The following is a 12,395-nucleotide window of genomic DNA, read 5'->3' on the forward strand; positions in this document are numbered from 1 at the left end:
ACACACACACACACACAAGCACGGACGCACACACTCACAAACACACACACACACACAAACACACACACACACACACACACACACACACACACACACACACACACACACACACAAACACACACACACACACACACACACACACACACACACACACACACACACACACACACACAAACACAAAGCATGGTGTCAACCCGACAAGAAAATACGAAACGCCACGCAGACAATTCAGAGGGAGGGGGATGGAGGAGAGGATACCTGATCTGCGACGGCGCGAGCCAGCTTGTCCATTCTGGAGCCTGCCTCAGCAATCTTCTTCGCTGCGTTGATGACATCTGAGGAGTTCTTTAGCGGGCCCTTCCCTCTGGCAGAGAGGGAGGGAGGGGGAGAGAGGGAGGAGAGAGAGAGAGAGAGAGAGAGAGAGGGGAGAGAGGGAGCGAGGGAGGAGGGAGAGAGGGAGGGAGGGAAATAGGGAGGAGGGAGGGAGAGAGAGAGAGGGGATAGAGGGAGGAGGGAGGGAGGTGAGAGGGAAGTGAGGGAGGGAGAGAGAGAGAGGGGAGAGAGGGAGGGAGGGAGGGAGGGAGGGAGGGAGGGAGGGAGGGAGGGAGGGAGGGAGAGGAGGTGAAAGAGAGTAAGGGAGAAAAAGGAGAACATTTCGAAATAGAAAGAGTGTTAGGGAGAGAGACAGATGAAGGGAACGAGAGCGGGAAAGGTATGGATGGGGAGACATAGGGGGGTAGGAGAGAGGGAGAAAGAGAGAGAACAAAAGAGAGAGTGTAAGGGACAGTACATTTAGACAAGCAGATACAGAACCATAGGGCTGGAAGTCGAAGGGAGGGAGAGGGCAAACAGAAGTGTGGAAATGTAATGAACTAATAGACACTGCATTACGATGATTGAATTGCACACAATTTAATACCACAAAATAAATACTGAGAGGAGGCCCCTCAGGAAAACATCAGAGGTATGGATATTATATAAATATGAGCTAAGTAGGCGGTAAACATATGGATGCTTTTATGAAAACACAAAGGACTCAATGATACGCTGTTCATCTTGATTTGTTAATATGGGATGAGATACGTTTTTTTTTTCCTTCTAGCGAATCTAAGTCAATCAAATCATTGCAGTCAGGGCCACATCAGAGAGCAGACTCTAGGCTGTTGGGACGGCTTACGATAACCAAGCAGATTCGACTCTCTCTCTCTCTCTCTAGAGAAAGAGAGAGAGATATAGAGAGGGGGGGAGCGAGAGGCAGAGAGACATATACAGGGAGAGCGAGATAGAGAGCTAGAGAGAGTGACAAAAGAGAGAGAGACAGGGAGACAGAGAGACCGAGAGACACAGGGAGATGGAGAGCGAGGGTAGGGGAATGTAGCGCACAGATGGGGGAGATTGAGGGGTAGGGTGCCGGTTTGTGGTAAACATCTACAATAAGCTAATAAATGCTGTTGGATCGCCCCCGTTATCTTTGGATCAGAGCCCATTGCTGCAGCACCGCCATCCAAACCCACGTCTGGTGGCAGCTGAATCAGTAAAATAGTGCTTGGTTACAGATCTACAGAGACCACGTGTTGCTAGGCGATGGACACTGGGTAGCGATCCCCAGTGTCTAGAGGCCTATCCTCCTGCCTGCTCCTTCATGACATGGATCTGAATCCACTGTTAAGTGCTGTGGAAAACAGAATCTGCTTAATTAATAAATAATAATAATACAAAAGCAGACACCCATTTGTTGTTGAATATATCCAATATCAACCACATCACATTTGACACAATTTATACAACATCCACTACATAAACACAGCATCCACTCCCATAAACCATACAACCGTGTGTGCATAGCCTTTGAATTGAATTGACCTTAATTATTCTTTTAATTGGATCGGAAAGGGTGGATTGGATTTGAATGACTAAAAATTTATTAAATTATTCTTTAGATCGAATCAGGAACAGTTGATCCCCCCCCCCCCCCCTTCCCCTCCCCCCTAGGCGTTGTCAAGGCGACGGGGGAGCCGGTGGTGGTACCTGGTGAAGTCTGTCATCTCCATCATGATCATGCACATCTGCTTGGCCAGCACGATGATGTCGTTGCCGTTGTCGTCCCACTTAGCAACCTCGGCGTCCAGCTTGCACTTCTCCTGCCTGAAGCTCTCCACCTGCTCGGCAATCTTAGCCTTCTCCTCCTGGGGCAGCTGGGCCATGATGGCCTGGTGGGACACATGGAGAGCAGGCCATCAAAGAGAGAGAGAGACAGAGAGAGATAGGGGGAGAGAGAGAGAGAGAGAGAGAGAGAGAGAGAGAGAGAGAGAGAGACAGAGAGACAGACAGACAGACAGACAGACAGACAGATAGACAGACAGACAGAATAACAGAGAGGCAGACATAGAGACAGCGAGAGAGAGAGAGAGAGATAGAGAGAGAGAGAGAGAGAGAGAGAGAGAGAGAGAGAGAGAGAGAGAGAGAGAGAGAGAGAGAGAGACTGACGGCAGTATGACATGAGGAGCGTCGGAAAAAGCGGGGGAGATAGAGAGTGGCAGGGTGTGACGGAGAGAGAGAGTTGTCAGGGGAGAGGAAATGTGGGACAGGAAATGAGGGGCAGGATAGTCTACATGGATACAGGTAGAATTTTACCTAACCCCTTAGCTGTCACCTTAAAGACATATTTCCCATTGGTTAATGAGGAAGGACAGGTGTGTTAAGGGGAGGGAGGACAGATTAAGGGAATGTCAGGTGTGTTAAGGGGAGGGAGGTAGAGTTGATCAATACAAAAAAAATCAAGGGCGACAAAAAAAGAGAAAGGTTCTGTACTGTGGCAAACGTCACCAGTCAAAAATGGAGCAATGCTTGAATGTGTTGACTGAAATAGCTTTAGGCCAGCACATTGAATGTAGTATTCCAACACCATTGGTTTCTTTCAAATAAAGTTCAGGTAAAAACCAAATTTTGAGTAACTTCACATTGTATGAACCAAATCGATTTCAAACCAAATCTCTCCCTGCATCTCCATTTTCTCTCTCGCCGGGTGTCGGAGTCATCAAGCTCTCATTAAGGTTGCGCTCCCGGCATTATTTGTAATGATCTCGGTTTTCTCAGAACCTGAAGCACTGAAGAATGCATCCATTCTCCAGTGCGATGTCCCACAGCTAAAACAGAGGGAGAAGTCAACCTGTTGTCCCGGTTATTTCAGAAGGACTCTCTGAGCGGGGTTTAAACATTTGTTAATTTCCGTTTGGCCGACTCCATTACTTTTGCTGCAGTCCTCAAATGAGCATCTTCTCTTGCTTAAGGAGCCCTCTCTAAAGTTATTCCTCTCTCTCCATTCTCCCCGGCCTCCCCTATCACTGTCACAGCAAAGCTTGTGTGTGGCGGGAGGAGGGAGGGAGGGAGGAGGGAGGCAGGAGATGTGGGCTTACTGGGAGAGAATTCATCGTCTCACTTCTGTCTCTCAGCATATGTGTCAGCGAAGGAGCGGGGAAATGAAAAACAAAAAAAGAGAGATAAGCCCCCCCTGTGTCCCGGAGAGGCTCAGGAGAGCCGACGGGCAGGTGAGAGCAGGCAAGGGCCGCACAGATGCCACGCCAACAGAGAGGAAATGGAATCACAAACAGGCGGAGCCCCCTCATCAGCAACCGCCAGATGTGACCTGACTGATCGTCTGCACTGTAGGACCCCCAGTGGGGCCCCCGGCGTTTGATGGCTGAGGAAGATAGTCGCCAGGCTAAAGCCTACCCCTGTCTCGGCACACTGTACATACTTCCTCCTTCGCCGTCGCTCCGCTCCAAATAAGACCTCAAACACCCGAGCTCTCAGTGCCGAGCGGGGAAACATCGACGGGCTATCACAGAGCACCCGTCGTTGGACACGGCGGCATGGAAGTGGACGAGAAAGACGAGGCTCGGCTGACCAGAACCCACGGCCCCGCCACCACGTCAGAGTTGGCGCTTCGGAAGCCATCCCACAGGTGAGTGCATGGTCTCCGTCAAGGCAGTGAGTGAGCAGAGTGAGCAGCCCGCTGGAACCCTCATTAAAACACACAGCCAGTATAGCCATACCCCTGCGCCTTAAGCCCCCCCCCCCCCCACCGGTGCCGACCCTTCCTCTGCAGTAAATGGTCATTACCATATGTTCCCTGCCTACCTCGCATCCATTATTCACACACGGCTAATTAGCGCGTGTGCTGCGTCGCAGGTGACTGACTGCTGTGTACGGCTGCCAGCGGGGGGGGAAGAGCCAGGTCGCACACAACCGGTGATCTCGGGGCGTAGGGTCCTCCTCTGATGGCCAGCGGAACGGCCCGTAGCGTGGAGGCTCAGCCGTCGGGCGCAATGCAGCGGAGCGGCCCGATGGCCTGGACCCCGGGGACACGGAGGCGTGAGATCAAAGGGATCGGCCGTCTTCACTCAACTTCCTGCCTTTGTGTTTCTTCTTTCTCTTTTCTGATCAAAAGACCAGTCTGAGATTCTGGGGGGATTTGCTTGGTGCTCCAAATGAGCCTTAAAAATATGAGGAGAATGGTAAAAGAGGAGGGGAGGAGGTGGGGGAATATAGAGTAGATTGAGAAAGCAGGAGGGAGAGCGAGAAAGAGAGAGAGAGAGAGACAAAGGATAGATAGAGTGAGAGAGATAGAGCGAGCGAGAGAGAGCGAGAGAGAGAGAGATAGAGAGAGAGAGCGAAAGAGGTATATAGAGAGTGAGAGTGAGAGAGAGCGAGCGAGAGAGAGAGATAGATAGAGAGAGTGAGAAAGAGAGGAGTAACATAGGGGAGGAGGGAGAACATAAACCACAATAGTAATTAGCGGCGCAGGGGTAAACACCGGAGCTCATGGGGACGTCAGTGGGTTTGTTAGGTTGGCAGGTGACCCTCTCCCCCCTGTCCTCTTTCTCTCTCAAATTAATTGATCCTCAAATCCCTCTCGCCCCGAACCACCTCCCGGATCACCAACTTGGTGTCTGGGAGCCTCCCAGTGCTGCCAGTCTGTCAGGGGCAGGGGGTTGGTGGTGCTAGGACGCCACCGTGCAAAACACTGCACACAACATATGGCCGCGTCCCCCGGGGGGATTACAGCTCTCTGGGCTTCCTCCGGCGCTAGGGCGCTGTCTCAAAACGACTTTCATTTGTTTCATTTGAAATGATGCGCCCCGGCCACAGAGTTCAATTTTATGGCTGACCTATCAGCAGTGTTTATCCAATCACCGTGTTGTTGGGGGGGGGGGGTAGATGTGTGTGTGTGTGTGTGTGTGTGTATGTGTGTGTGTGTGCGTAAGGGGGGCTGCATATGTGTGTGTGTGTGTGTGTGTATGAGAGTGTGTGTATGGTGGAATCGGGGGTGTGTGTGTGTTTGTGTGTGTATGTACTGTGGGCGCCGTGGTGTTTGTGTGCGTTTGTGTGTATGTGTGTGTTTGTGTGGCTGTATGTGTGCTCTCCGTGGCGTGTTTCCCCCGGGCTGCTGTGAGCGCACGCGCTCAGATAAAAGGAGAAGCGGCGTGCAGCAGCGTTCCCCCGTGGGTCTCCTTGTTATGCACGCAGGCGTCCGGCGACTCGGCGCCCGCGTACGGGCAGCGGCGGCGCTGTAATGGGAGAGGCCAGCGGTGCGCCGCGCTGGAAAAGCTCCCGGAACAAAGGCCTCCGGGGATCTGCAGTCGGGGGCCGCGGAGGGAGACGCACAGGGACTCAGAGAGGGAGGGAGAGAGAGAGAGAGAGAGAGAGAGAGAGAGAGAGAGAGAGAGAGAGAGAGAGAGAGAGAGAGAGAGAGAGAGAGAGAGAGAGAGAGAGAGAGAGAGGGGGGCTCAGAGTGAGACAGGAGGACAAGGAGGGAGTGGGAGAGAGAGAGAGAGAGAGAGAGAGAGAGAGAGAGAGAGAGAGACACTCAGAGATAGAAGGGAGAGAGAGAAGGAGAGAGAGAGAGAGAGGGAGAGTAAGAGAGGGAACACAGAGAAAAAGAGAGACAAAGAGATGGAAGTAAGAGAGAGAGAGAGAGAGGGAGAGAGAGAGACACAGAGAGAGAAATGAGATAGAGAGAGAGAAAGCGACTGAGCCACAGAGAGAGAGAAACGGAAAGGCAATAGCACCCTGAAAGATACAATAGGGAAGAGAGAGCGAGAAGGGCTGTAATGCTGGCTCCCTGTGTGAGGCTGCATCTGGTCGCAGTACAGTCTGGTGGTATGCAGTCCAGAGGGATCATGGCAATAAATCTCTGTGTGCCCCTGTCAGCTCCTATAGAGAGCCTGGCTTACGCCTCCTCGTGTCTGTTCAGATCAGGGGGAGAGCGGTGTCTGGCTGTCGGACCGTGAGACGCTATAAGCCCCGGCAGCAGCACATGTAGACTATGCCACTCCACTTGGAGCACATATCCGAGGCCCCGGCCCAGGCCTGCATTAACCTGCCATTGGGCCCTGGGACTGAGAGGTTTCATAGGCCCCCTGAGAGGGGATCTCAGAATGATGGGTAAATTATTTTCCGACATTTTGCCGTTGTCGACGGCAACCGCTTCAACCGCTCAGTTGGCCCTGCGGTTGAAGAAATTATAATTAATAAATAAGTGAACACAATAGGCACCATTAAGGCGGTATGTGTTAGAGGTCGACACACGGCGGGAACAGTGTATCGCGAAGGCTTGGTGATTCACTCGTCCATTCATACACGACGGCGTGCGAGCAGAGAGACGCCTCCACTCAAAGTTCAGTCGCGCAGTCCGTGGCGACGGAGGCGACGACGACAACAACACTTTTTTGTGTTTCGTGTTGGCAGTGCACGCAAGCAACCGCCCCCCCCCCGCTGCGGCGCCAAACTGTCGCGGAGAAGGAGCGAGCAGAAGAAGGACCGGGGCCCACTCATCATCACACGCACAGCAGCGCTGACAGTTTGGCGTTGGTGGTGGAGGTGGTCGCCGCTATGTGTGGTGAGTCTGAGCTCAGATGGCCCGGCCGATGCTGCACCCAGCGGGGAGGCAAGGGGGGGGGGGGGGGAAGACGCTCCGGGAAGGAGCGAGTTTATATTTTTAACTCGCTTGAAATTAAGTTTTGTGTTTGGGCAACAGGGTTTCAACGCTCCGCCGCGCAGTCTTTAAAGCGCCGCGCTTGGAATGGGGCTCAATGACGAGGGACTTTGTTTTAGAGGCACTAATAGGACGCCCAAATTGGAAGAAGAAAGCGGATGGCGTCAGAGAGGAGGCAGCAGCAGCAGCAGCAGCAGCGGCGGCGTGTTGCTCAGTCCTTTTGAAGTGCTTCAACAGAGTTCTTCCAAAGGCCTGGCCCTGCAGCGATCGCCCCGCGGTATCCACAGCCGTCTATTAATACCGCTCCACTTGCATTCTGGGGAGTAAGCAGAGCGCTGCAGGAATTTGTCGAGAACAAAATGCAGTTTTGGTGGGGTTTACTGCTTCTCCTTCTTCTTCCAGATGCATGGATATCATCCCGGCCCCGGGCCCAGGGAAGCTCAGCTCCACGGGCCTTGCAGGGAGAGGCAGGATGCCAAGCCACACTCTCCTCATCCCCGAGCCATTCAGTGTGCATCACCCTGCCAGATACTGCCTGGTGCTGCTGCAGGCTAGTGCAAACACTGATGAACCCTTAATGGTCTTTGCGCAGTGTTCCAACACAAGCCCAGTGGAGCAGGATGAAGTTCAAAGCCCCAGAACCAGGCCCAGTACCCTAGGCCCAGGCTCACTACCAATAAACCGGTTCAGTACCCCAGCACCAGGCCAAGTACCCCAGCGTCTGACTTAGGGTCCCAGCACCAGGCCAAGTACTCTAGCCCCAGGCTTAGGGCCCAAGCACCAGGCTAAGCACCCCAGCACCAGGCCCAGTACCCCAGCACCAGGCCCAGTACTCCAGCCCCAGGCTTAGGGCCCAAGCACCACGCTAAGCGCCCCAGCACCTAGCCCAGTACCCCAGCACCAGGCCCAGTTCCCCAGCACCAGGCCCAGTAACATGGATAGCCTGGCTTCCTGGTGCACAGCTATAATGTATTCTCAGAGTGCTTGGACATCTGATGAGCAGTTAAGTAAATGCTTCTTTATTTCCGAATGCAGCATTACACCTGCGGTCCCTAGGTATGGCTAAATTGGAAACAATCCTACTTGTTAGGCTCATTTAAGTGGACTTGCATGCACTGCTGCGTGATCCTAAATGGAGGTGGTTGTATGAGTCCGGTTAAAGCCTGGTTAGGGCAATGGGAAGGGAAGGGGACTCTCCCTCTCTCTCCCCCTCTCTTCCTCTCTCCCCCCCTCTCTCCCTCTCTCTCTCTCTCTCCCCCCCCCCCTCCTCTCTCCCCCTCTCTCTCTCTCTCCCCCCCCCCCCCCCCCTCTCTCTCCCCCTCTCTCCCTCTCTCTCTCTCTCTCTCTCTCTCTCTCTCTCTCTCTCTCTCTCTCTCTCTCTCTCTCTCTCTCTCTCTCTCTCATGGACTGCTTTGGAAGCCCATTCGATAGTACTTCTGTACTTTGCCTTGTGGTTGTCTGTGCAGGTGACGCTCTGGATGGAAGCATGAACGGCTGAATGGAGGGATGAGTGCTCACCCTGGCGCTCTGCCCGGCGATGAGCTGGTCATCCTCGGTCTGGACGCTGGTCCTGCTGCGGGCGTCGTAGTCCTCTTGTTCGAAGTCTGAGTCGTCCTCCAGCTCCTCAGGGGTCTGCAGGACAGGAGGAGGAGTTAGGGACCCCCATGACCACACACACCCCAAACCCCATGTCCAAATAGATCCCAGCCCCCATGTCCCCACACACCCCAACCCTCATGTCCACACACACCCTAACCCACATGTCCCCATACACCCCAACCCTCATGTCCGCATACAGCCCAAACCCCATGTCCACACACACCCCAACCCCCATGTCCACACACCCCAACCCTCATGTCCACACACCCCAACCCCCATGTCCACACACCCCAACCCCCATGTCCACACACACCCCAACCCCCATGTCCACACACCCCAACCCTCATGTCCACACACCCCAACCCCCATGTCCACACACCCCAACCCCCATGTCCACACACCCCAACCCCCATGTCCACACACACCCCAACCCCCACATCAACACACACCCCAACCCCCATGTCCACACACCCCAACCCCCATGTCCACACACACCCCAACCCCCACATCAACACACAACCTATCCCCCATGTCCACAGTCTACCCGTAAACATCCATGAGCCAGACGCCCTAACCACTATCTCTTAATGACATGCCTCTAAAATAATCAACTCAGAGACACTTTGGGATTGAAGCTCGGCTATAAGACCACATAGTAAAAAAAAAAAAAGCACTAAAGAAAATCAAAAGGGACATTTCCCTGTCACTGCGTTTGCATTCACCGCCACAGGCGGTGGCGGCCCCTGCGGTAGGGTGTGACGGCCGGGAGATGAAACGTGTTCCACTTCAGTACCGTAAATGACAAGCAGGTAGGCCGGACAATCAAAGCCGTCGTATGGGAGCAACTGAATAATTCAGCCCTCTCTGGAGGGGGTGGGGTTTCGCCTCCCTTGCATCATTGTTTGGAATCAACATTAAAGACTCCTAGAGGTTAGTGATCCGAGGTGGTGATCAAATGCAGAATACATTGATGAGGATAACGGCCTGCAGAGATGCTAGTTAGTGGATGAGGTTAATCCCCCCATTCCCCCTTCCCAGGCTCAGGACTTCTGTCGAATCAAAGCCAACCCAGAGGGGGGAGAGAGAGAGAGAGAGAGAGAGAGAGAGAGAGAGAGAGAGAGAGAGAGAGAGAGAGAGAGAGAGAGAGAGAGAGAGGAAAATAACCCTTACAATATAAGTAACCATTTTTTCGCACATGTGTATTTTTGTTATAAGGACCACAGCCTTCATATTTAGTAGTCACATCCTTCCGAGTTGTGAAAAACAATCACAAACAAAGCCCGGGGAACTGAAAAGACTCCTCTCAGGTTTAATCCTTTCCAGCTGGTATTACTCCACTTTCGGTTCCTTGCTACCCGTTTTCTGAACAAGCTAGTACTTGTGAAAACCATTGCTAAGTGGCGTTCCGAAGGTTGAATCTGTCAAACAATGACTAATTTTTAGAGGGGGAGGACTAACGAAAGAGCCCAGATGTACGACCTTTTGTCACCGGCACTCCCCTGCGAGATGCCATGGTGGCAAACAGGGGACCATGAGCATGTTCCTCTGAGTTTGTTCCGCGAAAGCCGGGAGGATCATGAGGCCAGCGGGGCCAGGATTGTGGAGGGCTGCCTGGTTTACATTATTTACCAACCATCAAATTATCTCCCGATGAATAGTTTCCTTACTGCTGAGCTGGGAAGCCGTCCAGTAGTGAGAGGCCCTCGACGTACTGATTATCAGGGCTCTTAAGATGGCAGTTACATTGTTGGCATATGGTGCTTATTGGTGGAGGGTGGTAACATTGCCAGCCAATGGGAAGCTGTTTGGGATGCTTTTGGTGATCAAATGTTAGCTCAAAAAATGTTTTGCTCGGGTTGCATGTGCTTTTCCAAATTAACAACAGCGAAACGCTATGATAGTCAAATAAATGTCTACTAAAACTGATTTCCTATCCCCCTGCGACATTGTGTATACAAGTGAACGAGAAATATTACATTTTTAATCTTGTGTCAAGATATGAACACTGAACAGATCTAATATAATTAAATAAGGAATAATGCTAACATTTCGGTCATGTAGTTGCTTTGAATAAAAGCGTTCACCAAAAGGCGTACATCATATGAACACAATATCATTATTTTATTAGGAAAAAATGTAAAGCCAATTAATTGTAACAATTTTTTAGAGTTATCCACAACGATGAAGGCATGGCGACCACGTGACATGAGACGTACCCTGATCATGAGCACTGCTTTCCGGATGTCGCGGACGCCGTCGTACACCAGGCGGGACGCGTCGATGAACTCGTTCTCCTCGAAGGCCTGCGGGGGGTCAGTGCTCAGAGCCTCGATGGCCACCTCCACCTGCTCGGCGAAGCGAGGCATCACTGCAGGGGGAAGGGGGGGAGGAAGAGAGGGAAGGAGGGAGAGAGGGAGGAAAGGAGGGAGAGTGGGAGTAAGGGAGAGGGGGAACGAGGGAGAGAGACCGGGAGAGAGGGAGGGAAGGAGGGAGAGAGGGAGAGGGAAGGAAGGAGGGAGAGTGGGAGTAAGGGAGAGGGGGAAGGAGGGAGGGAGACCGGGAGAGAGGGAGGGAAGGAGGGAGAGAGGGAGAGGGAAGGAAGGAGGGAGGGAGAGAGAGACAGGGAGAGAGGGATAAAGGGAGGGGGGAAGGGAGAGAGGGAGGGAAAGAAGGAGAGAGGGAGAAGGAGGGAAGGAGGGAGGGAGACAGGGAGAGAGGGAAGCGAGGGAAGGATGGAGGGGTTAGAAGTCTCCAAGGACAGAGCAGGAATCTGCATTCCTTCCCTTCCCCTTCCCAGCTAACGCGGTGAACCAAGATGGCTGCTAGATGAATGGGCACAAGACAGGCAAATGTACAAGTGGGACCTGTATTCCATAGAATAAAACCGGTCCTCCAAGTGAAAATATGGATGAGTGATGGGAGGGCAAGCCATGAGACGAGAGAAAAAAGAGAATATATGAAAGTGCACTGGGTCGAGTGTATTTACTGCCCTCCAAGGACACACACACACACACGCACACACACCACACACACACACACACACACACACACACACACACACACACACACACACACACACACACACACACACACACACACACACACACACACACAGGCAAAAGCACATAAACTGTGTATAGGGTTTGTAGATCAGAATACATAATGGGGTTTTTGTTGGCACTAACCCACCATATTGAGAGGGCTCAAGAGAGTTGTAGTTCTGTAAAATCCAAAATCAGCGTAAATATACCGTAACCTAGGCTAATGAAAACATTGTTTGGCCCCGTCTCACATGAGAAGCGCTGTGGCAGTTTCAAACACAACAAAGTATCCCCATAATGACAAATCGTGTCACAATCAATATCTATACAAAGACCAAAAAAAAATTAATACTAACACAACCACTAACATTCCAGTGCTCCTATGCTTCCAAGATGGAAGCTTTAAATGCCATGTGACGGTGTGACTTAAAAGTCCTATATACATATTTATATACATTTACACGTAAACTCTTTAATGCAAACAGGAACAAACAGGCATGCATAAACTTATGCACACACAAAAGTGCTCACAAACATACATAAACACACCCACCAATACACTTAAACTCACACGAACACAACCCCACATACACCCACTCAAACACCCACACACACACACACACACACACACACACAAACACACACACACACACACACACACACACACACACACACGCACACACACACACACACACACACACACACACACACACACACACACACACACACACACACAAACGCTCTGCGTTTATTTCTGT

General features: G+C 52.0%; 1 protein-coding gene across 3 annotated transcripts in view; it reads right to left on the bottom strand.

Annotated features, from left to right (window-relative positions):
* Positions 1-12,395, bottom strand: part of ctnna2 (catenin (cadherin-associated protein), alpha 2) — a 271,296-nt gene that overhangs the window by 10,269 nt on the left and 248,632 nt on the right. For 2 of the 3 annotated variants that reach the window (XM_030351804.1, XM_030351806.1), the window contains 4 exons: positions 10,813-10,964; positions 8,516-8,629; positions 2,029-2,210; positions 259-364 (listed from right to left, as the gene is read on the bottom strand). In XM_030351804.1, coding sequence (XP_030207664.1) covers positions 259-364; positions 2,029-2,210; positions 8,516-8,629; positions 10,813-10,964 — 554 coding nt within the window. Of the gene's footprint in view, positions 1-258; positions 365-610; positions 821-2,028; positions 2,211-8,515; positions 8,630-10,812; positions 10,965-12,395 lie in introns of those variants that run through there. The other variant, XM_030351805.1, reaches the window with a different exon arrangement.

This window comes from Gadus morhua, chromosome 3, assembly GCF_902167405.1.
Source record: "Gadus morhua chromosome 3, gadMor3.0, whole genome shotgun sequence".
NCBI lineage: Eukaryota > Metazoa > Chordata > Actinopteri > Gadiformes > Gadidae > Gadus > Gadus morhua.